Genomic DNA, 27,946 nt, shown 5'->3' on the forward strand with positions numbered 1-27,946 from the left:
CACATTAGGTTTTCACAAGATATTACAGCCACAAAGTCCAAATTTAAATTCAGGAAAACACTTGTTTTTGTTTTGTTTTGTTTAAATGTAAGTTTAGGTAAGCAGTGTAGTTAAGGTAAGGGTTAATGTTAGGTTTGAAATCAGATTTTAAGAAGATACATTGTAGAGATAGCTGGGTGTAAGACTTTGTTGCTGTTCTAACTAGTTACGACCCTGACACGGGACGTTTTATCCGGGTAGAAGAAAAGCAGTTGACTATAGTTTTTATTTTATTATATTTTAAAACAGCTTGCTAACTTAGCTATACACGTCGATGTCTTCGAATTCAAGAGTACAATACAAGGGGAAAAGGTAGGTGCGGTCGGTGGCATGTGAACATTTAGCTAAAAGGTTTTGAAAATATTCCGTTGGCTAACGTTAGCTCCGCTAGCTAACCACGTAAGCGCACGGAAGTTATGTTCATGCCTAGATGGGATCCGTCTTATCAAATTAACGTCAAATGTAGATTTGACCTTTCTCCTAACTTTAAGCTTATTCTCATAACCTGCTACAAAAAGTCAAATCTGACGTTAATTTGACAAAAGCCATGACCAGGGGAATTTCAGGAGTCGATATTGAACCCATCGGGTGATTGGTCGAGCTTCTTTGCTGCTGAGCCCTTTCCAAACCATGGCGAACAATTGATCTCCATCGGATCTTAATCCAGTAGTAACCACCATTTTAAATTACAGTTAACATTAATTATAATACGAATCTGAAAATATATTGTCGCAGAAGAGAGCGTGCTAGCTAACTACAGTGTTTGATTCATGTCATCCGTTTTTCTTATAAAACAGCTCAGCTAGCTTGCAAAATGCTAATTCGCGTACACATGGTTATGAGACCATGTGGACATAGCATAGTATCCAGGAGCCAATGGGTTAGATATGATTCCACCATGGGCAGCAACAACTGGCTACTAGTTTGTGTTCAGCCAAATGTGTTCAACTCAGCTAGTGTATCCAGTGACCGTATTTAGGAGAATAACTAATTACTGAAATGTAGCTAGCTAGATCACTGGCCAGGCAGTGGACGCATGACGTATTCTTTGAAACATTTGTGTTAACTTGCTATTTTTTAAATTATTTTTTAACTAGGCTAATCAGTTAAGAACAAATTCTTATTTACAATAACCCATAACCTGTACAACGCAATTGTGCGCCGCCCTACAATCACGGCTGGTTGTGACAGCCTGGAATTGAACCAGGGTCTGTAGTGACGCCTCTATCACTGAGATGCAGTGCCTTAGACCGCTGCGCCAAGCAACACATACTATACCGTTTGTGTTAAGGTTAAACCAAAAAAATGGTGGGCTTGTTGTTTGGCTGGTGCTAACTGCTCATGCCGGCAGTAATCAGATGGCTCTGTAGCGCATGTGTGAGACGTCACGCACTCGAAGGCTCTACCAATCACCCGACGGGTTCTATGTCGAGACTCATGAATTGCCCACCTCCGCCTTCGTATGGAAGAGAATGATCTTGTTGTTACGCTAATGCTAGCTAGTAGGTAAAAGTATTCATACTTCATTGAAGCAGTCAGGAGACTGCATTTGTTTAATTATACTAGCTAGCTAACACATGCGGGTAATAACCGAAGGTGTTATCAAAAACTTTATCGAGGTATCGTTTGAGGCCTCGTGTCAAACAAAATGGGAAAAGGGGTATGCGGCACATCGCTATCTAGCTATACAGTATATCAGCTTGATTGTTATACAGTGCCTTCACTAAGTATTCATATCCATTTACTTTTTCCCACATTTTGTTGTTACAGACTGAATTTAAAGTAGATTCAATTGGTTGTTTTTTTTGACTGTCCTATGGACAATAACCCATAACGTCTAAGTGTAATTCTGTTTTTGGCATTTTTACAAATTAGTTCAAAATCAAAAGCTGAAATGGCTTGAGTAAAGTGTTCAACATGTTTCCACATATATTTACACGCTCTACTGGTCTGCGTCAACTCCTTGCACATCTAGACATCCATGTTGCTAGGCAGGAACTTATATGGTTCCTCTCATTGGCGTAGGCAGGGCCCTGGCTCCTGTGTATGTCATGTTCCTCCTCACACTATCTGACCTGACCTCGACCCACATTCCTCACTCCTCTCTAACTCACAGCCCTAACTGTCATACCTTATCAGTGACTGAAACCAGACGTTGCCCTTCTCCACTCCATAGGGTACATGAGATTTAACCATAACATGTTCTGACAGAAGGTAAACTTTCAGCACTTCCCTTTCTCACTCAGTAAATTTTCATACAGCCAGTTCTAATATGTTAACATGAATAAGGATATTTCAAGTTAGAACCCAACAGACCGCATCAGAGAAGTGAAAGTGATCGGGTGAAATTATGAAACCAAATGCAGCTTTACTATATCCAATCAGAGCAACAGGATCAATGTACTCTTCTCTTTACAGACAAACAAACCAGCCAGTTGAGTTATTTAAACCAATTAGCACCTCACTTGACTGACTGACATGAGAAAGATGTGTGCTTACTTTTTTCTGGTCACAAATAATTACAACAAATAACCTGATCATAATTGTATCCAGAAAATTGCCCATATCCTTTACGATACTTGTTTTGTCCGACTACTCGGCACACATCTAGTAGTTACTCCACAATACTAACCTAATTGACAGAGTGAAAAGAAGGAAGTCTGTACAGAATAAAAATATTCTAAAACCAGGGTTTGTTAAGGCTGGTTCATTGAGAGAGAACCTTTATTTTACACTGCTCCTGTGAAATGAAGCGCACTTATTTCCGAAGCTCAAATTCTCACTATTTTTATAGTTCTACTGGATGATGTTAATAAATGTCTTTGGGTTGTGAGTCGTGTGCTATATGTGGCTTATTGATAACAACTCTGTTTCCTACTATAGGCAGTTGGCTGCCTAGTGATTGCAACATTGTAACTCTGATGTGAATAGTTGGCAACAATGTTTTGTTTCCAAGAGCTTATTCAGTAGCATAACTAAAATACATTAATTGCGCATGATACACATCATTACTCAAGTCAATCGATTCCAAATCTTTATACTATACATGACACGGGGTGGCATATGTTAATCTTGCCTAGGGTGGAAGCAGAGCTGATAGCCAGGCCTGACGAACACAATAATTTGCCTCTAATTTACTTGTTTGCTGCAGACCTTGGCCTGCTCAGTGAGCTGCTGCTGTTGGGAAGTCAAACCTGTCTAAATTCTTGGAGCAGCTTGCGATGCTCATTAATAATTGCAACAATAACCTAGAACTAACACTGCAGATAGCAATACTGGGTGATTTGATAAGTCATTGTCAATCAATAATATAATAATTATTTTAGCAAAAAGGTTTATCTTTAATTTACAATCTGTAGAAGCTATGATAATAGAAAGGTTCAGTAATTTTGTGAGGCATCGCAGCACAGTTGAAAAATATATGGCAAATAGAAATCCAAATGGATGGTGTTAAGCGATAGATGGGAGGGGTTGAATGGAGCTGAAGGGTGGGACTAATAACAAGATAACACATGTTAAACATACGGTCTGTAAAGTGTATATAGGTTCAGAAATGTTGTGAAATAGCACAGTTACAAATATAAATCAAAATGGATGGACATCAGAAATAGAGGAAGGTTTAAAAACAAACAAAATATAACTATTGTAAAATAGATTGTCTGTAAAAATGTGTATAAACTGAAGGTAGAAGCCTAGGTGTTATTGTTTATTCGTTTACTCCAATTGGGGGAGGGGTGGTAACAGTTGGCTCATAGTTTTGAATATTGTGAGATCTAATCCGACATGGGGAAGATTTTTTAATCCTTTATTTACAATATTCATCCCGTGCCCACACACTTCTAATTCTTAAAAGTGAAAGCATACTTATGAGGGGGTAGTTTTACATTTTTATACACTACCCAAGACCAATCTGTGAGTTAATTTGACATTGGGGAAAAAGTTACTTTGTAAATACTGCAATGTGTGTTGGATTGAATTGAGCTCCTAATCTTTCAAGGTGATGATTGTACTTTTCTTCCCAACACAATACTTAAATAATGTGAGTCCACATTTAAAACAAAATCGGGCACACCGTGAGGGATTCGAAGGCCGCCAGAAACGTGTTGTCACTGAAAAATACTCTCAGCTGCAACTGTGATAAATCTGGTTAAAACAGTGTAAAGTAAGTGAATATTTTGCATTTGTGAAATTATTTTGTGATCTGAAAGTATGGGGCTTTATGTTTATAGAATCGTATCGCAATTGAGAATCGATTCACGTTTAGATTAAGTTTTTGGCAGCCAGAGCCAGTCTAAATCTTGGACTTTAAGGAGTAACGGTCCCTTAAAATAGTACATGTTGGGCTAGGAAGACCGCACCCCACAGTAGCAGATTGTCAACACATGATTGTGAACCTTGTCTATCTATGGACACACACACACAGTGATGGGCAATTTACTGATTACCAAAACATATTAACTAGTTAATATTACACGATACAATGAATCACTATAGTTAAAACACTGTACCCACTTTTTGGGGATGGCAGCCTGTCACTTGGACCCTCACTGATAACTTTGCAAGTGTGTTGCCCACATGGAAATTGTTAGTTTGTTATTACAATGTAAAGAAATGTCGAATTCACTTGATTGCTTTGGGATTTCCAATAGACGAGTAATTTTATGACAGCCAGCCAATGAGCCAAATCATTATTTGTGTCGGTAACGCGCCTGTGCCTGCTCTGCATTTTATTGGTGTGATTGACAAAAGGAAAAATGCTGACAAGTATTCGCTTGGCGGTCTTAGAACCGCCTTTGAAGGGCCCTTGTTTTCCTATTAGTGGTGTACGTGCGGAATGCGAGACTTATGCCGCGTTCAAGACATCTGGGAACTCAGAAGAATACGTGGCCCATATCACGACGTCAGCGATTTTCAGCTGATGTAAGAAGGGCTATATAAATACATTTGATTTGATTCAGGTCGGCAAGTCGGAGCTCGAGGAAGAGGCCCGAGTTGGACCGTTCAAATCTACTTTCCCAGTCAGAGCTAGTCCCCCCCAAGAGTTCTCTTTTTTTTGAACGATCGGAAGTCAGAGATTTCCGAGTTACCATTTGATTTGAACGCGGCATGATGGTTGCTTGAACGTAGGCTCAGACAGAAACTCAGCCAATGACGAAGCGATCAGCCGTGGTTCGTGGCACGATAAATCATGAAAGCGAACACTTAAACTGGTATCCTTTGTTTATGAGAGAAGGGAGCAACATCAGCGGATTTAAACGGACAGATATCGCTGGACAGTCCATAACATGAGGTAGATATGACCTTGGAGTTTGGTTGGTTTTGTACAGCTGATTTTCAAGAATACGTAATTTTTCGCTGGTCTCTTGCATAGTTAGCCTTGACGATTCAAGCCATGTAGGGCCGAACTCCTCCATTTTTACATGAGCTAATATTACATGACATTTTAAACCTTAATGCATGTATTGACCAACCGGTTAATTGCCGAAGACGGTGCTATTTTAACATGATAAATACCTTTAAATGTGTGTTGTCGTCTCCTAATGACCAAAGGAAAGAGTAAAAGCAAGCTGCCCGGCTTCAGGAGACCGCTTACTTTTACTCTAAACAAACTATCAAACAAGTCTCTAAAGCTGACGTTTGTATCAGTTACTTTGTTGCAAGGTACTGGTTTTATATATGGTTGAAGGTGTACTAAGATCTCTGATTTTTTTTTATACTCTTTTACGTTTTACAACACGATTAGGTATTTGATCAAAGTATGTTTAAACAGTGTAGTTCATTAACTTTGCAGCTTGATCCTTAAAGTTGAATAAATCCTGTCAGCTGCTTGAACAAGCACTCACATGGATGGAGGTATAGAAAGGGAAGTGTTTTTTTTAAGTGGGAGTGAGATTTTATGGCCTAAAATTTAAGCTGCATTGAAATACTTGCTTAAACTATAGGCCTAACACTGGAGTGTCAATATTTAACATTTATTTATTGCACCTTTGTTCAAATACAACCAGAGTAACCCCACTTGGTGATCTCTGAGATCAATGATGGGCATCCGGTCTGATTCTGGACCTGTATTTTGCAACACATCTAACATCTAGTTTACTGTTTATTTCCCGCCCCAGGACCAAATCATCAACTCATCATGACCAACCAACTCGTCAAGCTTTAACTATTTGAATTAGCTGTGAAGTCCTAGGGCAAAAAAACAAATGTGCACCCAGTGGGGGAGGGGGTCCAGGACTGAGTTTGGTGAAACCTGACCTAGAGGTCATGCTGAACATTCACTATAACAGTTGTCTATTGTCTGTCAAAAGCCCAGCAAAATGTGTATGACAGGTAGTGATTGAGCAGCAGTTTTAGGATGGGGTTTTGTTGTGGGCTCCATTATGCCTGTGAGGGATGTCATGTGAGACCTCAAAGCTGGTGTAAAGACCCAGTTAACAACAAGCCATGAGACTAATAGGCCTAAATATTCCTTTTAACTTAATTCCCTTGCTAAAATTTACCTCAGTCATTGCTCCTGAGTGGCACAGTGGTTTAAGGCACTGCATCTCAGGGTTAGAGGCGTCACTACAGAACCCTGGTTCGATTCCAGGCAGTATCACAGCCGGCCTCTTTCCATAGGGCGGCGCACAATTGGCCCAGTGTCTTCTGGGTTTGGCTGGTGACCCTGATCGGTCACTGTAGTTATACCTGTTGGTGGTCACAATGACAAAATGAGTACTGTGATGGGAGTGTGCACCTTGTTTAATTTCTTACGTCTCATACTTATTTTCCCCCACTTCTGTGAAGCAGAAGTGAAAAGGGACAGAAAACAGGAAAGTGAGAGTTTGTTGGTTTCACACGTAAAAGGGAACACAAATTGAGCCTCAGTGCTGACAGTACAATATTTCCATACTCGTGCATTAATTAGACTAGCATTTGCTTTATTAGTGTATAGGCAATGAACTTGATTGTTCGAGCACCCCCTATTCGGCTCACAATCGATCCCTGAAAGCAGACAGTGGCTCACTGAACCAAGGGAGGATTTAGGTCTTTGGAAAGAAAGAACAGCATTTTTTTCGTGTTATCAGTCTAACCCTGTAACAAAAATGGTGTCTCTCTGCAGAATGTCTCTTGTGGAGGAGCGAGAGAAGGCAACCCTCAGGCAGTGTGTGCAGGCGCGCTCTCAGCTGGAGGAGGCCATCGTTGGGGTGACGAGGGCTGAGGCCCAGCTCAAGGACAACTCTAGAGAGGTGAGTAAGCCACCAGGGGACCCTCTTACAGCCTGTGGTCCCACCCAGGGTTGACCCCCCCCCCCCCCCCCTCTCTAATGGATCAGAAGGAACCGCAACTTGGTGAGTCTGTACTCTGGTTATGTCAGGGGCACACAGCCGGGCTCATACGAGCATTTCGCTACACCCGCAATAACATTGCTAAATATGTGTGTGAGCAATAACATTTGATTTGATTTTGATACAATGGGCTCTATGCTGTAAACACAGTGGTTTTCAGGGAATTAGGACAAGCAACATGGTTAGTCACCACAGGATTAAGGAAGGCAGATGGGTATTGGGCGTGTATGTTTTGATGTGCTGGGAAGCCTAGCAAACATGGCAGAGTAGTCATTAGTTCTCCACAAACTGATCCATGGCATTATTGTATGTCATAACTGTGGCAGATATGCTAAGCCCTGTTAGAGCTGTGATGTTAAAATGGGTCTTTTGAGCTGTGATAAAATGTGTCTTTGTCCTCCTGACGTGACCACATTTTTAATGACTAGTATGTGGCTCATGTGATGAGGACGAGCAGAGGGACCGGAGAGACCAACAATTGAAACATGACCACCGGATAGTTTCCTTGACCAGCCTTTATAAGGCAGTAGCAGGGAGAGGGCAGGTCACTGCAGTCTGAGGACACAGACGGCAGAGGATCCACTACTGCAGCAGCAGCTCACGTCTCACTGCATCTTAGCGAATCATCCAGCCTTTTTCTGACTACCCAGCAGAGGAATAGGTAAAAGCAAAGGTGTTTTCCCTTACTCTTTGCCGTGGATATAGTAGTTGACTGTGTTGGAGGCTAGAATCAGACTTCTGATGGGTGTATAGGTCAGTGTGCTGTCTTGTCTGTGTGTCTTGACTTTGCTTAGCTTCAGCAGCAGGAGCGACATCTCCCAGCCATGACTTGGGAGTGTGTGTATGCAGGTATTTTATTTTTGCAAACTAATTTGTTAATTTCTCTTGTGTTTACAGGTGAAGTCCCAGCTTCACACCTGTATCAGCAGACACCTGGAGTTTATGCGTTCCCGTGAGGTGTGGCTGCTGGAGCAGATTGACCTTGTGGAGCAGCTAAAGGGAGAGGCTCTGCAGACACAGCTGCATCAGCTTCACTGTGTGAGTAGTACCCCCATGTCTGCAACACAACAATATCTGCACTGCCAAGTGTCTGCTCAGAAACCTCTGAAGATCAAGTTCCATTTAGTCTCTCTCTTTTTACCTTCTCCTCACGTTACCGGTGTCATGTCTGATCTTCTCCTTTTCTCTCCCTCTCTCTTCTGCCCACAGCTCCGGGGCCAGTTTGACATTCTCATTCATCAGCTAGAGAACTCCAAGAGCAACAATCTGGCCAACCAGCTCACCAGCTGCTTGGAAAAGTGAGAGCTGCCACAATGGCCTCTGTCTTGAATTGAATGTAATTTTGGGAGTCAGCATTCGCAATTATTGTTTACAGTTGGTGTTTAAGTCATGGCGCTTGAGCAATCATTTCAGTCTCAGTATTTTCTTCCATTGTACCTCTATAATTAACTTGGGCATAGTCACGTTAGAACCTGAAGTTTTGGCATATGTAAAGTAGGTAGATGTAGTTGACTGTGGGAGGGGTGGGCTGAAATGTCTACTTCTGTGTGTTCAGGTTATCTTCCCTGAACTTGACTCCTGAGGAAACCCCTGAGATGAGCTTCCAGGCTGACACTCGTTCCCTGCGTCAGGCCATCACCTCCTTTGGAACCATTGCCACCCAGGTACATGATCCTCTGGGAGCTACACGCAGAATTACACACACACATCTTACTAACAAAATTCACTTCAGACTGGATTTAGCCCGATGTTGATTTGAGAAGTCTAAACTTTGGCTGTGTGTTTACCGGTTGAGCCTCTTCTCTGTCACCCTGCCCGCATAAAGCGCCCTATCTGCTCTTAATGGAGGTTTACAACTAACACCGAGGCATAAAACTGTACTCATTGCCAGTCTTTGTGAACGTGTTAATGTTAAAGGTACACTTCATAAGATTTAGACATGTAAATTGATATCAGTTGTCATCAAGGAAAGAGTCTTAGAAAATATTTCCCATGTTGTATGAAGGTGTACAGTCTCATGTTGTATGAAGGTGTACAGTCTCATGTTGTATGAAGGTGTACAGTCCCATGTTGTATGAAGGTGCACAGTCTCATGTTGTATGAAGGTGTACAGTCTCATGTTGTATGTTATCAATATTCTGGGGGGAATCTTGGGAATTGCAGTTTGAGAACAACACGGTGATGGTATTGGTTATGCTTTCCTCGCTGACTGCCTTGTGGCCCTAGTTACTCAATCTATGTGGTTACTGCTTACATAAAACCCTGACATCTCCCACATGTCCTTTAACTATGGATATAATGTTCATAACTTCCCTCTTTCCCTCCCCAGCACATGGAAGTAGGACCCGTGCTGAATATTGTTCCTCAAAAATCAAATACTAGTGAGCAATCTTGGCTTCAGCAGAGCTGTCCAATCGCAGCTAAGAAACAGGTTTGTACCATGATGACACAGACCCTTTCCATGTGAAGTTGTGATTCCTTCCTGGTTCTACATGCATGGAGTCCTCACTCACAAGGAAATGCACTGTACTGACATGCACGCCTGTTTGTTTTCTTATATGTAGAGTGTGACGTCTGTACCTCTTTCTGACTGGCTCCTTGGAAACCGTCCAGTGACTACTACCCCAGTTGGATACCAGCCAAGCAAGAACCCACAGGATTGGTTGATCCCCCGCAGCGATATTCAGGTGAGACCAGAAGGCGCAAAATACATTTTCTTGTTGCTTATAATTTATCTAGACACGGCTCCTAGAAAAACAAATATTTAATTAAGTCTATTTTTACATGAGAAAATATTTGGTCCAATTTTATACCCAGACTATAAAAAGGTCGTGTTTTTTCTCTTTCCTCTGTCGTCCAGTCATCCTGCCCTAAGGCCCCCTTTGACTTCCACAAGTCCTGGGGCCACCTGATGGACCTGGAGCTGTGGCTGCTGAAGGAGGAGACTCCCATCAGAGAGAGAACCAACAGTATCTGTAGCATCAGCAGCAGCTCAACCTTCTCCATCGAGAAGATTGATGAGTCTGAGTTAGACATGGCTCTTGAGGAGGAAGAGAGGGCAGAGATGGAGAAACTGAGTGACTGGCTCATCACCCCAGCTACTGTTGCTAAGGAGACCACCAGCGAGAGCTGCCAGGCCTCTGATGTTGACAGGTGGAAGCAGGTCTTCAAGCCTTTCCAGGAGGGCTTCAACACCAGCGATTGGCTGCTCAAATCAGACTGCGGCTCTTGCTGTGACAAGTCTGTGGAGATTGAGAACCTGGGCAAAATCTTGTGCCTGAAAACCACCCCCACCTCTGCCAACACACCCCAGACCCCCAACATACCCCAGGTCTTCAAGCCTTTCCAGGAGGGCTTCAACACCAGCGATTGGCTGCTCAAATCAGACTGCGGCTCTTGCTGTGACAAGTCTGTGGAGATTGAGAACCTGGGCAAAATCTTGTGCCTGAAAACCACCCCCACCTCTGCTGTCACCACACCCCAGACACCCAGCCCTGTAGACAACTGGCTGCAGCAGGCCATTCCAGTCCAGCAGTCCTGCAAAGCCAACGAGTCCTGCGCCAGCTTCTCCCAGTGTGTGTGTGATGAGAACTGCGGCAAAGAGGCCCTCTCCACCTGGCTCCTCAAGAATGAGGGTCGGGACAAGAACGGGGTCTCGGTGGACAAAAACAACCCCAGCAAGCAGTCCACCCTCTACCACCAAGAGCAAGAACAGAAGGTTCAGGGCATCTTGGAGGCCTGGCTCTACCCTAGCAAGACCATAGGCCCCACATCCCAAGCCTTATCCCTCTCAGCCTGGGTGTCTCAACCAGCCTCCCAGGGGGAGGAGAAGGCCAGCAGGGTGGAACACAGCTCCCAGTTCAAAGCCCCCAAGTGGGAGAACCCCTTCAGCATACCACTGCATCCAGAGTGCTGGGTCTTACCTGAGAAGACCCACAGTAGCACTGCTGTCACAAAGGAGCAACCCAGCACAGAACCAGAGGAGGACAAGTGGCTTCTACGCAAGCGAGCCAATGCTCAGGTAAGGCTATGGATAATGAACTGATTGGAAAAACTCAGTCTTTGCATTCTTTAGTTTTGAAATCTCTCAACCACTGGTTAACCGGTGAATCTTTTTTAGCCTCAAGCTAAAGCTGGGTCATACTCACAATACTGTGTTCCTTGGTCTGATTTCAGGAGCGACTTGCCCCTCCCACAGTATGTGATCTATTTTCCTGTATGAAAATCGGTGGAGACCAAGAGAAGTGGCTACACCAGGCACCTATACAAGTAAGAATCTCAATAGGCATTCATATTTATCTGAGAACTAATTTGTTAATTATTTGTTCCTGAATTCTTTTTCTTTTCCCCCTCTTTCCAGATGTAAAAGCTGTAACCAGTAGCTTTTTGAGGAGATTTTTAGGATTCTATTGTGGAGCCACTTTAATGCTGATCGTCGCGCACAATGTCTTGATTAACTTTTTCCTCCAATGCTCGTCTGGGTCTCTCCCCCCCCCCCCCCCCCCCCTCTCTCTCTGAGATGTGCCTCTAGTCTGAAGTAGAGACTGGGGTTTGGATGTACTGCCATCTGGATTTAAAAAAAAAATTGTCTTCTATAATCATAGCGTTCTCAATGTCAAGCTAGCAAGATGGGCACTTGGATCTAAAGCTAACTCACAATGTGATTTTTGAGAATCTCTATTCTCGAGAAAGTACCAGCTCAATACATTAATGTTTGGTTTGAGGGAGGTGAGATTTTTATTTTAAGAAACCCTTTTTATGGAATGCGGTAAAGAGTTGTCACGCATACATCACTAGTGCTGTTCACAGAATTCCATCTGTGACTATGCACTGTGGGTATATCTAGTCGCCCCCATACTCAAATAAGACTATCAGGTAATGTAAGCTACACTTTGATTTTTATTTCCTAGTATATGTTTTCTTCTGATCTGGTGGAATCTTATTGTCTTAAACACCAGTATAGCTTTCTCTTCAATGGCTTCAAAATAGTCATCTGAATTACAAGCTTAACCTAAAGGTGTTCTCCATGACCAATACATCTTCCTTTATCGCACTACCATAACTCTGTAGTTCTGGTTTATGTGCCTCAAGTTTGCTTCATTGTATTTAGTGGATACGTTGTGAAAAGTGTTTGTTTTCCTGTCCGGTATCACCTGTGTGTTGATTGTATCACTGCCGTGCAAGAGTTGATTGTTTTCATGTTGCAAATATGCAAGCTGAAAATGTTGTGCCCAATATAGTAATTCCATTGAAATGACTTTCGATTGGCTGAATCGAACGACGCAAACGACTACTGCGTAATCACGGTAGAACCGATCAAAAATAACACCTTGTATTGATAACCACTGATATGTCTTTCTGCATATTACCTCTGTAGATGTCTCTCCATAGTGGGTAAACCCAAAGGTATTTGTACAAGGCTCTTGAAGTGCAATGGGGAGTTGGGTAGGAGAGGAGAAACACAATGGTGCTTGATGAATGCTTCTAATAGTTTTTTTTCTCCCCCTGTTAATTTTTAACATATTACCATGAAGTACTATCCATATGATCGCTTATCTAACTTTTTCTGCTGTTGTACCTGTACCATATTTGACTCTTAATAAAAACAACACCTTGAGTTCTGTTCTTGGACTTCCTTCTTTTGTAACTCAAGTGCTTGAACTTTTTTATTTCCCAAACCAAGTTGCAAGCATGGGCAGTTGGTCTGGAGAAATGCACAGTGAAGCATTAACCAATGTTGTGCTGATGACAATATCGGCTGCTGTCACAATGGGGTTGTGTACCCAACTATCGTGGATTAGATAAGCCATGTCAGACCAAGTTTCACCAGTCTTTCCATGATGACAGACATTGGCCACAGGTTCAACCATACTCTGAACTCAATGCACAGGCGTCTGTTTCTCCCTGCATGTGACGGCCTCAACCTATGGCCTATATCTACACCCCCTCACTGAAATGGGTTGAGTCAAGAAGTGCATAGCTCAAATTTCTTGAATACCCTACAACTGTTGCAAGTGTTCTATATAGATTCTGCAAACTGACTTCAATCTATTTTTAAAGGGTTTTCGACCAATAGAACCGCGCCACGACTAAAGATAAGTGGGCTAACTGCTTTTCCCCGTTACCATTTTTCTTTCTGGAACTGCAGAAACTTCATGTTGCAAAACCTGTCACAAGTAAACAATGTGAAGACCAATCTAATATGCTATGATACACAGATCAGTGTCATATGATTGAACTCTATGACTGCAATCGAAGCAAAATAATCATTACTACTTAGATTTGTTTACAGCGATGAGCAGAACAGACTTGAGAGCCTCTTTTTCCATCTTATCTTTGTGCAAGTCGGGTGAAATCACAAGATGGCTTGGTATGACATTACTGATAAAGGAAATCACATTTTATAGAAAAGGACATTATGTTCCCTAAGTTTAAAAAACTGTGACTTGTCTTTAATACAATTAACAGTAACATTCTCTTGGCATAAAGCAAACATTTGCAAATTACCACATGCAAAGTTGTGGAATGAGATACTTATGTAGACATCCATAGGAAGAAACGCCACCTTTCACTTCAGTAAGACAGCATTCAATCTTTGCAACAACATTCAACTCTGTCAATAATACTGATTCAATGTGACATTTAGACAGTGCAATTTAGGAAAAAGCTGTGCATAGGCAGTTGATCAGATATTCACAGCAATGAATCTTAACACCAGCAACAAATTGATACGCATAAATTAGGTATAACACTTGACATCTTCCAGACCTGGCCACCCTTCAATGCAACCTTAGGGGCCTAACTCAGGGACAAGATAAGTTATTATGGAAAGGGAGGATATGTCTACAAAGGTATCAAGATATATTTGGGGAAATGTTTTGACTGGTCCATGTTCCATGCTGGGCTCAGTAGCAGGTGGGAGGGTTTCCCTTCAGTTGGTCCCAGTTGTTATACAGAGAGCTGACAGAGCCAGGCCCCCTCGCGCTGGTCCACGTACACACCCTATTAAAAAAACACTCAGTCACACAAGTCAAATCTAACCAGCCTACACTGATATCAAGCCAACAATATCATACACCGACTTATAAACAGTGATGGAATAAAGACTGGAATTCTAGTACCACAGAGACATCTAGCAGCTGACCATCCCCCTCACAGCCACAATAGAACAAAGACATGAGGTATGTTTCCTCAGTCTGCATTCAACACTGACTCTTGACAAAGGTATTGTGAAAGGGCAGTTTGTTGGTGGGAATTTGCACACGTCTATGGAACCTGGAAAGTACGCACAGCTAACAGCAACAGTGGGATATGTCTTCATTGGTTAATGGAACCCTAGTTAACACGATGCCCTATGTACCAGGCGGGGTTGAGTGGCGGTTACCACGATGGTGTAAATCATCAGCACTAAGCATGATTTCACATAGATACACGGGATCAGTTTACAGTTCAGCGTCAGGTTTGAATGGCAAAGCGTATCAATGAGAAGCCATTGCTATGGGCACACAGAAGCAAAGGCAGACCCAACACATCTTCAGAGTGTATCAGGAGAGCTGAGAAGCATCGTGGTTAGCTGTCCCTGGCCCCATACAGCGGTAAGGTACAAGACTGATAAGTTCTCTCATACTGCAGCCACAGGCCCACACCCACAACCAGCAGCCCCTAGATAAAGTGTGTGTGATGCAGTAGTGGTGCTTATGTCACCATGGCAGGAAGACAGAGAGGTTGCTTGAATTACAACACCCCACCTACCCACACAAGGGAGCCCACAACCATGGGAGCAGAGCACTGATGCAAGGAGAATGAAAACATGCTGTCATTCTCAAAAACACTACATTAAACTGCTTTTGGATCATTTCCATACGCCGTATGCACCAGCAGGGAATTTTTCTAAAAGAATGAAGATGTGATAGGGTTGGGCACTGTAGCTAGATACAAAACATTTATTTTCCTTTGTGTGTGTCAGGATTGTTATTCATATCCCACTATGACGCTGTGTGAATCACTACCACTACTATTAAGAGACTTCTCAATTAACCACTAGTCTGAAACCAAATTGAATGGGAGGCAGACTCAGTCAGCAGAGGCATCAGCACAATGGGATAATGTTACAATTATGCAGGTTGGTTGCCAGTTGCCTCAGGACAACAACAAAAAGTCCAACTAGCTATGTTTATCCTACTTCCCTAATGGACGTAAGAAATTATCTGCATGTCTAGGACGTTTTCCTGCAAGGTTTAGTGACGTGTGTAAGCATGTCACACAAATGCAAGTCCGTAATTGTTTTATTTTTATGTTGATCTGATTCCATCTGAGTGTTCCTACTGGTGAAGGTCAGGGCCATACAGAGAGAAATGACTCTGGTCTAGACAAGACAAACCCGAACTGGAAACAGGCACCCCTTCACTTGATTCATATCCAATGGACACATTGCATGAGTGGAATTCTAGACGTTGAACACATCAGTGAGAGAGATATTACGACCATGGCCTTAGTTTGACATTTGACTCAGCAGCACGGCTTCAATGACGTGTGATTAAACCACTTGTTTTTATTACAGCAGGGCTTTAACACAGATGGGGAGAGTATAAACAAGAGTCATTCATAACTGGACTTTGTTTTGTACCATAAAAAGTCAGAAAGGGAAAGATTTTACAGAGACTACATGCGAGTCTAACGTTTAAAATGTGACAGACAGCATGTCTGTTTGACGAGATTCAAGCATGTTCAGACCAGAAATAATAGTTGTCTGGCAAAGAAAACCCACGGTGGTCAACTCAGACAGAGGAGTAGTGTCCATGTGACAACCTTAACAGTACATGAACTCTAAAGCTGAAACCAGTTGTTGATCCCACGGTTGTATATTTAGTTGGGTGTCCTTAAACACCTTTGGCTGACGTTGTACCCACGCTCCTCCCTCCCAGTGATATAGCAGTGTAGTCCTGTGCGAGCTTTCAAAAAACTTCCCCTTGTGAATTTGGAGCGACGCATGCTGGGAAATGTAGGCAGCAGAGGGGTGTCCTGTCTAGATGATAACAAAATCTGGCAATTACAGCCTATTGTCCCTCCCTCCAAACTCACTGAACCCATCATCAGTCTAACCAGGAAGCGGTGTCTGCAACAACCTCTTTCAATCACATGCAGACATCTGGGTGGAGTTTTAGGTGGAATCTACAAGGAAAATTAGAAGCATGTCAAAACCTGTTTAACCATTGAGATAAACCATCAGGCTTTCCTGGTCGACCAAACCATAAAGTCCAAGATTAGTATTTTCTATTAGATTCCACTAAAAAGAATATGTTGGTGGGAAAATATAGAAGTGTTTACCATTGTCTGATCCCTAGTGCCAGAAAACATTTTTACTGCAGGTGACTATGTATTTCCAGGTACTCTAGTGTCATGCATGCCCCCCCCGCAATTGACCTGAAATACAAAAGTAAGTGAAATGTGAGCCAGGGCTTTGTCTTTGTTTATTTGTGTGGATGAGGAGACATGAGGAAATGTTTCCAGACAGGAAATTGGATTTTTCCATTCTGAATTCAACATCATACTATCCAGCCAGCTATTGTACTGTACAAAAAAAGTACCTCTACCAGCCTGTGGACTTGTACAGCATGCCTGTCATAATCCCAGCAGCAACAGTGTTGATGTCATCCTCTGCTAACCGTGCCTTCTCGATGGCCACCCCCAAACACACTGTACATCAAAGCTGAGGACACAAAAGCATACAGGTGAATTAATGCCACATTATCTCAATAGAAACAACAATAACAGTATGCCAATGTGTGGCACTGCTCAAATGACACCAACGACTGCGTCAATCCTCTGGTGGGGAATGATGGGCACTCACCCAGTGAGCCAAGTGTGTTTGCCCATGTCGCTCCTTGGAGGGTCACCAGATTTAGGAGCCTAAAAGTGAGGATATCATATCCATTAAAAACACAGACATCTACAGTCTAAACATCAACTCTGACAAAGTCCATGTGATTACAAGGGTTGATTTAAGATTAGGGGTTCTAGTAAAATGGCCGCGTATTGAAAACCTGACACATGGCCGTTGAAGTTATGCTTCAGTTTATATGGAAATCCTATATCAAAAAGGTTAACCATGCGTTGAGGTGATCAGGCAAAGTGACAAACAGCCTGTCAGATGATAATGTAGTTAGACTGCTGTACCTTCATGATTGATCTGATTCAGCTTCAGACATGCACAAACAGTAAAACTGCACATGACACTGTCTATCTTCTAACAGCTGGAAAAAGAATGACCCTGGTCAAACCAATATTCCAACTGGAGCCGGCATTACAGTGAACACAATCTACCCGTGGCCAAGGCAGACTTCGCCCTCCTTCTCCTGTCCTGACAGGGACTAAGTCATGTGATTGCTGGGGATGTCAAGAGCGCTGACAAGGCCTATAAACCCAGCTGTGTTACACAGCACTAAAAAGTCAGGTGTGTCGACAAAGGTGCGTTAAGCACAGGTTATACCCTCATGAAGACAGCTTGGCTGTCGAAACGTTGGTAATTACATTTTTGCACCTGAGCTCCTAGAGTGTGCGGCTCTCTTTTATTTTCAAGTTTTCTGCTCCACTGGCCAGCACCTCGCCTAAGGAGGTGTGCGTTTCTTTTTCTTCTAGAGTGTTAAGCACAGGGTCATTCAATGGCCGGGTGAGTGTGACATAATCTCAGTGAAAGCAACAGCGTAGTTCAGATTTACAACAAAACACCATCATATAGGGCTACTATATCCAGTTTTCCATGGAACAATGTGTTATTACTGATACCGACTGGGGGAAATGATGATGCTGCCTATCAGCATTATAAATTCAGCCAAGAGGTTTGGTGAGAATCAATTTCAGCAAATGTAGAGGTATATAATTCAGTGCTTCTCCCCCCCTCTCTCTAGCGGTGGTCTGATCCCATCAGCAGTTTACCTTTGGACCACAGAGTAAGATCCTCACTGTGAACTAAGCAGGAGGTCCAGTGTTAATAATTACACATGATGGATTAATGTCATGTCACGTCAGATTGTCCATGCATGTCACTTAGCTTTTCTTCTTTGCGTGGAGCAGCATATACTTTGAGTAGATTTAGGTCCCAAATAATCGCCTCATATCTGTAAGGGAAAGCCAAGATTAACCTTTCAAGTGGTTATCCTTTTGAAGTTTAGTTGGAACCGATACAGAATGCATATTGTTCACACAACCGATAAGATTGAGGTTGGCCAAAAATCTTGATGCTTACATTATTACCCATATAGATGCATTTAAATACCTTTACAAAGATCAAATGGAACCCTTGAATCATTGTACCAGCGCAATCATAATGGAGAGCATGACAAGTTATCAACCAGCCATTTGAAATATTTTGACACATACTGAACAAATTGGTGAAGACTGCCCTCTGCTGGTTGATACCAGAATGAGTAATTATCGTATACTGAAAAAGTGATTGAGACGAACATAACTCTTAATCTGCTTTGTCTTTCAAATCCAGAAATAACTTGTGAAGGAGATCCAACTTAATCACGGCCTCCAAAAGAACATTAATTTGTGCAAAGACGGGGGATTGACTGTACATTACGTGGCTTAGACCAAGCCATGTCTTTGGTCTCGGATAGTCCTATGAGGAGCCCGTTGAGAGCTCCAACCGCAGCACCTAAAAAGCAACACAAACAAGAATTTACACACGTATATTTGACATTTCATACAGGCTCAAGAGTGAGACTAAGGGTAAAAAACAAGATTTCACATGTAATACAACAGCCTCCGATGGTGAAGAAAGCAATGTTCAAATCCATTAGAAGTTATTAGCACCGGACTAGTATTACTAGAGAAAGTTGGGTATGTAATTATTACCACCATAATGTGCGTTATTCCAGAGGACGATTCGGACGGGATTCTTTTTTTTTTTTTTACCCCAAACTGCCTCTTGTAATTATGATTTTATATATATATATATATATATATATATTATAAATTGACATTGTGACGGAAATATGGAGGGTTTTTTTTCTAGGCGTGAAGATATTTAAACAGGTTCAGGCGATAACAGGCTACACTGAGCTTGGTTCCAAAGTTTCTAAACCATATATAGTCGCCATAATATTTGAATTGAGGAAGTGTGATCATAATCATTATGATAGTTTAGTGATCCTTAGTAGAAGACGTCCTAAACGCCCCCAGCCTTCAGATGTGCATCAAACAGCGCACTTGAAATGCGTTTTTAGGCTATGGATGAGAAAGCGAACTCGTCATTTCCAAACGTTTAGCGCAGTTGTATGCGGCTTTGCGATCTATTAACAGCAAAGGTTGCATTACATTTGCGCTATTTTTTTAAATGATGCATTTGGCGATGGTTATGCATTCGCAAACGTATAAACAAAAGCATTCACTGTGAAAGTTGATACATGAAGGCCTTCATACAGTATATAGCCCATGCGCAGCACTTCTTTAAATTGATAGGATCAGTTATTGTTTTATTTCTCAAACCACGAGCAACACCTGTCAAACGCAGACATTTCTCTCGAAACACGGGACTAGCATTATCAGAGGACCTTGGAGTTTTGCCAAAACAATAGGTTATTCTGGCTGGAATTGTTACTCTCCTGCCATGGCAGATTCGGACGGGACTAAAATTACAGTTGTGCTCATGCACATAATTACATTACCCGACCTCCCCCAGTAAAACTAAACACACCCGATGTGTTGTATTGTAGATCCAGGTCCTGAATCTGGCAGATTCCACGTTTGTGAACCAAAGTCATTCATTATACTAACTGGAACTCACATGTGTAAAATATCTTGGATCCACATTAAGATACGGTGAGAGGGGGCTCATCCCAGCCACTGCGTGAGGAAAGAAAAACACACCGAAAATAGTCAGCTGATGCTCATGGCCACATCAATTAGGTCGAATTGAATTGTAGTCTTTCCATATCACGTTGAGAAATAATTGACGCCGAATTCAGTGTTTGAATATTCAGGCGATGCTCCAGCCTTACTGGGTCCACTTGATGATGTATTGTCAATGTTTCCTCATTTACCTGTGAAATGTCTTCCTTCCTGGCTCAGTTAGTGAAATTATCTAGTTCACTTACTTTAATCAAGGAATTAGCGCACCTAGGTAAAGGTAACTAGATGGCTTGCAATTTATCATTAGCCTATATACCAGCTATTCTGGGGAGCATTTAATTCAAACCCAGGCTGCTTGTTAGCTATCTATGCTATGTTAGCTAGCGCTTCCTCGTCTTGTTTCTGGCTATCTTAATGCGAGCTAGCTAACGTAAGCTATCTTCTGAGTATGGTACGGTAGCTAATTTACTATTACTGAATACTTATCTCTATACCTTAGCTAGCTACCGTTAGCTTCTTTGAAATTGTTGGGTGTACTATTAGTTTCTCAACTCCGACACAGTTAGATAATAGTTTCAAAAAATGTAGCTAATTACAGTATTAGTTAGTCACACAGTAGAGTGACCGCTAGCTAGTAACGTTAGCAACCAAAGATGGTGGATACATTTAAGAGAGTTCACGCAGGCCTTTTAGCGTTGACAGTTTCAGTCTACTTAACTGGGTGTGTCTCCCTTAGACATCAATGCAATAGCAGCTGGGTCTGGTCTACATAGTTAGTTGACTTTCATTAAACTAGAAAAAAGCTGGGGGAAAACAGCGGGTGTATTATCTCGCTTCCAATTGAATGTCAATTTAAGGGGCTTTATTGGCATGGGAAACATGTTTAAATTGCACAAGCAAGTGAAATAGATAATAAACAAAAAATAACAGTAAACATTACACTCAAAAAAGTTCAGAAAGAATAAAGACATGTCAAATGTCATATGATGTCTATATACAGTGTTGTAAATAAACATACATTTAGGTTGTGTTTGTTCTTCACTGGTTGCCCTTTTCTTGTGGTAGAAGTCACAAATCGTGCTGCTGTGATTGCATGCTGTGGTAATTTCACTTAATAGATATGGGAGTTTATCAAAATTGGATTTGTTTTTCAAATTCTTTGTGGGTCTGTGTAATCTGAGGGAAATGTGTGTCTCTAATATGGTCATACATTTGGCAGGAGGTTAGGGTGTGCAGCTCAGTTTCCACCTCATGTTGTGGGCAGTGTGCATATAGCCTGTCTCCTCTTGAGAGCCAGGTCTGCCTTCAGCGGCCTTTCACATAGTCAAAGATTTCCTTAATTTTGGGCCAGTCACAGTGTTCAGGTATTCTGCCACTGTGTACTCCCTGTTTAAGGTCAAATAGCATTCTAATTTGCTCTGTTTTTTTGTCAATTCTTTCCAATGTGTCAAGTAATTATCTTTTTGTTTTCTCATTTTATTTATTTATTTAATTTCACCTTTATACTCATGATTTGGTTGGGTCTAATTGTGGTGCTGTCCAGCTTGCTTAGGGGGCTCTTCTCCAGGTTAATTTCTCTGTAGGTGATGGCTTTGTTATGGAAGGTTTGGGAATCCCTTCCTTTTAGGTGTTTGTAGAATTGAACGTCTCTTTTCTGGATTTTGAAAATTAGCGGGTATCGGTCTAATTCTGCTCTGCATCCATTATTTGGTGTTTTACGTTGTACACAAGAGAATATTTTTGCAGAATTCTGCATGCAGGGTCTCAATTTGGTGTTTGTCCCATTCTGTAAATTATTGGTTGGTGAGCGGACCCCAGACCTCACAACTGTAAAGAGCAATGGGTTCTATAACTGATTCAAGTATCCTAATTGGTATGTCAAATTTCATGTTCGTTTTGATGGCATAGAAGGCCCTTCTCGCCTTGTCTATCAGATCGTTCACAGCTTTGTGGCAGTGATGTTTGTCAGAGGTATGTATAATTTGTGTGCTCTAAGGCAACTGTGTCTAGGTGGAATTTGTATTCGTGGTCCTGGTAACTGGACCATTTTTGGAACACCATTATTTTTGTTTTACTGAGATTTACTGTCAGGGCCCAGGTCTGACAGCATCTGTGCAGAAGATCTAGGTGCTGCGGTAGGCCCTCCTTGGTTGAGAACAGAAGCACCAGATCATCAGCAAACAGTAGATATTTGCTTCCCCTTTCGTCTCTGCAGCCACCAAATGACGTCACTCAAAAAGCCGTAAAGCCAAGGTTCGATGTCCTTTGTTTGGCTCGACAAATACATTTGGTATTTAGGTGGTTCGAAAATGAAAGGGTGGAGGTTATTACGATTTAATTTAATAATGTGTACTATTTACATGTTATCTTAACAAGTAATAGACTGAAGGCGAATAATGTAACTGTTTTAATAGTGTTTGCGACAGTTTTCACGACACCAGGCACATGCTATGTCCTGTCCAATGACGTCTGTTCCTCTCTGGTTCATTGCCCAATGAAATTCGAGATACATTGCGTGCTGCGCAGGAGCGGTATATATCATGGATTGAAAATGCATGTGGTTGGCTTGCCAAACACTGTCCTTCAACGCGTTAAGACAATCCACAGTATTTAAAATCAGTGACGATACGCAGCCATTGCCAAGGCTTGATATCCGTGTGGACGCTGGTTGTGATCTGACAGAGGTGCGGCAGAATCGACTAATTTCGTCGAGGGTCAAGACAACGAATCTAGAAGGATAAAAGCCCGGTAAATAGTCATCTCGAGAACATTATTAACTTGCACCATCGCTTATTTCGGTATAATTGTTCATACGTCAAATTTGACTACATAACCAGCCTTATAATTTTAAAACATGACGATACAACGTCTTGGTTATGCGAAATATAGCCATCTTGCCATGTCTATTGCAATGAGCATTATGCCGGGTGATATGCTCGGGCCACGGTTTGGTGGCAATTCCTGTCAAAAAAAAATCATTCTCGTAACGGGGGGGACTTCTGATGACACTGAATCTGCTGTTTAAAAACGTATGAAGCCAGCTCTCGAGCCTTGGCTCTCGTTTTATGCCCTCTAGCTGCATGTGTCATCGATGCTGGATTTGAGTCTGTCAACCTTCCAAGATGATCCACATGATCAGTGACTGAAGACATGTTCATTGTTTAATGTATTATGCTTCTATGATCAGTACTATGCTGCTTGATCAATAGGGAAATATGTGTCTGAGAAAATCAATTGAATAATGCATGAATACGCAAAAAAAACAGTCCATGGTGAATGCTCGGTGCTATTTTTATGGCGGGGGGGATGAATTCACGCCGCTGTGAGTATTTGTGTCTAGTCTGAGCTAAAAATGCGGAATTAATAAAACATACATTACCAGCTCTCTTTGGTCGATATAGCTACCGGCATCCGCCCTGCGACAATGTTGCTTTGTCATTCACTATAGTTATTGGATGTCATTTTAGGATTTGATTATGTTTTGGGCACAAGAAAGCAATAATTTTTTATACATATGTCTGTTGTAATGCGGCCTTTTAGTCACAGCCGATTTAATCCACTCCCATCATGCATTGTGCTCATCCCAGCCCTTACTGTATTTCCTGTTTATTGTTGCTGCTTTGTCTGGTAATTTTCTGTAATTGTGGCGTAAATCAACCTCAAATGTAATGTATTAACTAACAGTCTGTAATTATCAATAATTTGTTGTTTTGCTCAAGCTCACCACACCTACTTAAGCAGTCGTTTTTTTGTTTCATTTCCTCTAGGCAACGTAATGCAAAGCACTTCCTCGGTACACAATTCAACTCCACGTTTCGATAGTGAAAGTACAATTATGTCAATGTTTTAACCTGTGATATTCAACCGTTCTTGTTTATTTGTGATATTGGATGTGATGTTAATTTGAAACGATGACATACAGCTATCTGGCTAGGCACCTGACAGTAGTTTTTACTTTTTTTCTCTCTCTTTTAGGAGTGGTGGAATCTGTTGACCCTGTAATTATAACAAGACCACAAGTTACACACATTGACATTTAGGGCCTGGTCAAATGGAGGACTCGGAAACTGATTTGACTTCGTCTGAACCGGACGCACTTGGTGCAGACTTCATCACAGTGGAACTGGACACCCAGCCCATAGAATATGTTGTCAAGTGGGCAGAGGTCGGGTCCAAGTTCACAATATCCTGTGTGAAAAAGGAGGCGGACGAGGGATCTGGCCTGAATCTTGACCAGGTGAAGGCAGAGCCAGATGAGCCCTTCTTTGCCCAGTATGAGGAGGAGTTCCCTGGCTGTGACATTGCAGAACAGAGTGTCATAGTAAACGACTCTGATGAGGACGACCACACTGAGCCAGGGAGTAGCCATCTGGTCCCTGTTGGAGATGGCTCTGATTCAGGCTCGGAGAAAGGGGAATATAGCTCACCAGGGGGAAACTACAGCTGCAACTACTGTGGGAAGTGCTACAGTCATTCCTCAAGCCTCTCAAGACACCAGCAACTGCACACAGGAAAGGCACCCCTACCCCCAAACAAGCAAATGGATGCAGGGTCAGGTGAGGGGAACAAATATAAATGCACACAGTGTGCAATGCGATTCAAAAGCAGAAGAGCTCTTGGCACTCATATGAGAACACATCGGGGCATGAGAGTTTACCCATGCAACATCTGTGGGAAGGATTTTAACCACAGCTCCAGCTTGTCGCGTCATAGGCTCATCCACAAAAAAGGGAAGGGTATTCCCTCTGGTGCTCGACCTGCAGAAATCAGTTATGTCCGCCGCCCGCCAGGCAGCAGGAAAAATAAAAAGCAGGCTGGCGCGAAGAAGATCCCTGGCGAGAAGAAGATCCCGATCGTGAAGAACCTCCCCGGAGAGAAGTTCTACGCGTGTACACAATGTGACATGACCTTCAAGAACTCCATTGGCCTCTCGAAACACCAAGTCTCTCATGTCAAGGATCTTCTGAATAACTATGCCCAGGGTAAAGACAGTCTCACCAAGTCCTCAGACTTGAAAATACGCCTCAAGTTGTGCTCGAGGGACAAACCCAACTTCTACACCCTCTGCAAGAAAAACAAGCGGTCAAGAGCTGCCAAGCGCCAGCGGCAGCGCCAAACATCAGTCTCTGAGGAAGAGGAAGGACAATATGCATGCGAGCAGTGTGACAAGCACTTCAGCCAGGCGCAGAGCCTCGCCAGGCACCAGCAAATGCACAAGGGAGACAAGTTCAGCTGCTCTTACTGTAAAAAGACCTTCGCCAGGTTGTCCAACCTCCACCACCATGAGAGATCTCACTCCACAGGGGGCAAGTACGAATGCACCACCTGCAACAAGACATTTGTGCACTCGTCTAGCTACTCCAGGCACAAGCGGCAGCATGCCGAGGAGGCCCACCAGCGCCAGTGGAAGGGCATAGATGAGATGGCACCACTTGATTCAGACTCTGAGTGAGAGCAGTAGTGGTCTGCTCTCAACTACCCACACACAGCTTACTACTCTGGCTTTCAGGGGTTGGGAGGTTTTTGGGGATCTTGTTTCGGACTTAAATTGGCATTACTCTTGAGTATATAATGTGTGTGATGATGACTTATGGTATGGTATCAGCAAATTGCATATTTCTTTTCCTAGATTACACTGACTGTGTTGTCCTCTGCTGCCCATGCAAATAAATATTTAGATTTATTTTGTTCACATTCCCTTTTGGTCTGGGTTAGCTACAGGGTTAGGGTGAAAGTGTTGCTAGAGTCTTGCCAGATGTGATGTATACTGTACCATCTGTGTAGTATATCAGCCGTGTTAGGAAGCCACCCTTGCTACACATCATCAAAATAAAACTGCTATAAAATGCTTCTGCTGTTGAGCAAACCCATTTCCTCTTTTTCTGTATATAATCTATTTTTTATCTCTGTGACATGACAAGGGTCAAAAGGAACCTTGCCATCAAACTAAATCAGGATTTGACCTCTAGGGGATTAATGTGATGTCTGCATGACACCACACATAGTCCCTGGTTCAATCAAGCTTCTATGGTTTATCTTCAAGATTTACTGTATCTGTTCAGTTCACGCAAGTAATCTATGACGCTCAAACCAACCATCAATAAAATCAAAACAGTGAAGTACTTTATGAGAAACTAAAGAAGGTTGATTGAATCCAGGCATTTCCAATAAATGTGCTAAAATTAGTCCTTCAATCAGAAAACTGGCACGTGTTACTTTCCCATCCCCTACTCAACATCACTTGTTTATGATCTCAATGGCAACACACAGTGGTGAAATTACAAAACAAAACAAAATATAGATCTTTTTCTATATATTTGGGATTTAATTTCGTTGTTGCATCTTTTTTGTTGTTGAAACTGCTAGCATTGAGTGCTCAACCAAGTTTTTATGTAGTATGAGTGCTTAGACAGTTTAGTTCTACTACAAAGAGTTCAGATGAACATTCAGATTGTTGATTTAAGGATTTTAATGTCGAAATATGAAGTCCAATCATATCCTTAGAACTTGAAAAAACTATATGTGGTATTTGTCAACATATACTGACTGCAATTACCACAAAGTATAAAATTGACACCATATATATGTATGCATGATGAATATAACTTGAGAATAGTTACAATATATGTTGTTTTTACATCTGCTGTGCGTGTGTGTAAAACATTGCATTTGTGAAAGTGAGAATAATTGAGATATTTAATATGTGCAGTGTATTTTGACAAATACCTTCAAATATTCCTGGGATTAGGGATTTCATATTTTGTACAAGTATTTGTCTATTGAGGTTGTAGGGGAAACTGCACTACTTATTTATGAATTGGGAACAAAGGTGCAATTTAAATGGCAGTGAATGTGATTCACAATGGCTATAGTTGAAAACATCTTTTCGGTGGCAAAGCCTTCCCCATTTGCCCCAAAGTTCCACCTTTTCAGATGTAACCTCTCACAAAATCCATTACTATTCACAGAAATATTATCAAGTGCTGTCAACTACTTACTGTATATCATCAAAGCTTTCAAATAATGCTTGTATACATGCATAGCCAGATGGATTTTATTTTCCAGTTAAAACTGTTCAATTATCTGTTGAAAGTGCTCAACTTATCTCCTTGTTTGATGTTTATATTTGCTTTAAACACAACTAGGGTACTCTAAACAATTGTTGACATTTGACCTTGTGAATACCATTTTTACTGTTTAAATTGGAATTTAATTGTCACATCTAACCTCTGTTTCTTTTTCTTATTTCTTGAAAGTGTATAGAGGCATGTATCGAGCACAGACCCGGTCTATTGCATCCACACTGATAATTGAAGAGAAAAAAAATGATGAAAAAAAACTTGGTACCTTCCTTGTATTTATGTAAGTTAATGTTTGTTTGAAGAGCTAAATTCCCCTGGTTCCCCTCAAAACAGACCTTCATTGAGTTCAGTTTTATTTGGTTTGGTTTTCAGTTGTGGTTCTGGCCTTTTTTCTCCAGTGGCAAACAATATTCTCCTCTCTTGTTTTTCAGCAAATCTCTGCCTTTTTAGATTCTGAAACTCATATCGTTTTCTTTTTTCGCTGTCATTCTTTCTTTTTTTTGATGCAGCGGACCTACATCCTATAGAGAGGTGTATGTTTTTTGTATTGTGTTTGCCATTTAGAATACAGTTGACTTGTTTTTGTCTTGCGTTTTTGTAATAAACCATTCATGAAAGAAAGGCTGGCTCCATGATGTCCTG

General features: G+C 41.9%; 2 protein-coding genes and 1 long non-coding RNA gene across 22 annotated transcripts; 2 read left to right on the forward strand and 1 right to left on the reverse strand.

Moving 5' to 3' along the window:
- On the forward strand, positions 1-12,984 carry ncoa4 (nuclear receptor coactivator 4). Of its 2 annotated transcripts, none has more exons than XM_029669688.2 (10): positions 1-351; positions 7,142-7,268; positions 8,265-8,405; positions 8,577-8,665; positions 8,923-9,031; positions 9,697-9,798; positions 9,932-10,054; positions 10,228-11,388; positions 11,544-11,636; positions 11,728-12,984. In XM_029669688.2, exons 1-10 carry the CDS (start codon positions 314-316, stop codon positions 11,731-11,733), a joined length of 1,989 nt encoding a protein of 662 aa, XP_029525548.2. In that variant the 5' UTR covers positions 1-313; the 3' UTR covers positions 11,734-12,984. The 2 variants fall into 2 exon arrangements, with proteins under 2 accessions (XP_029525548.2, XP_029525549.2); XM_029669689.2 differs by lacking the exon at positions 1-351 and adding an exon at positions 5,015-5,329.
- LOC115135226 (uncharacterized) lies at positions 11,949-23,746 on the reverse strand. 17 transcript variants are annotated; one of them, XR_010464851.1, is made up of 7 exons: positions 20,158-20,889; positions 18,947-19,026; positions 17,218-18,484; positions 16,955-17,076; positions 16,695-16,790; positions 16,493-16,538; positions 11,949-14,369 (listed from the first exon to the last, which is right to left on the reverse strand). It is a non-coding gene; the product is annotated as an uncharacterized LOC115135226 (long non-coding RNA). The 17 variants fall into 17 exon arrangements; XR_010464847.1 differs by having other exon boundaries at positions 16,449-16,538; XR_010464841.1 differs by lacking the exons at positions 16,493-16,538; positions 16,695-16,790 and adding an exon at positions 23,602-23,746 and having other exon boundaries at positions 20,158-20,216.
- LOC115135225 (zinc finger protein 883) lies at positions 22,818-27,925 on the forward strand. 3 transcript variants are annotated; one of them, XM_029669693.2, is made up of 3 exons: positions 22,818-22,970; positions 23,990-24,015; positions 24,198-27,925. In XM_029669693.2, the coding sequence occupies exon 3, from the start codon at positions 24,274-24,276 to the stop codon at positions 25,672-25,674; it is 1,401 nt and encodes a 466-aa protein (XP_029525553.1). In that variant the 5' UTR covers positions 22,818-22,970; positions 23,990-24,015; positions 24,198-24,273; the 3' UTR covers positions 25,675-27,925. The 3 variants fall into 3 exon arrangements, with proteins under 3 accessions (XP_029525553.1, XP_029525552.1, XP_029525554.1); XM_029669692.2 differs by lacking the exon at positions 23,990-24,015; XM_029669694.2 differs by lacking the exons at positions 22,818-22,970; positions 23,990-24,015 and adding an exon at positions 23,817-23,887.
- Positions 27,926-27,946: the final 21 nt, after the last annotated feature.

The sequence above is a fragment of the Oncorhynchus nerka genome, linkage group LG10, assembly GCF_034236695.1.
Source record: "Oncorhynchus nerka isolate Pitt River linkage group LG10, Oner_Uvic_2.0, whole genome shotgun sequence".
NCBI classification, from domain to species: Eukaryota; Metazoa; Chordata; class Actinopteri; order Salmoniformes; family Salmonidae; genus Oncorhynchus; species Oncorhynchus nerka.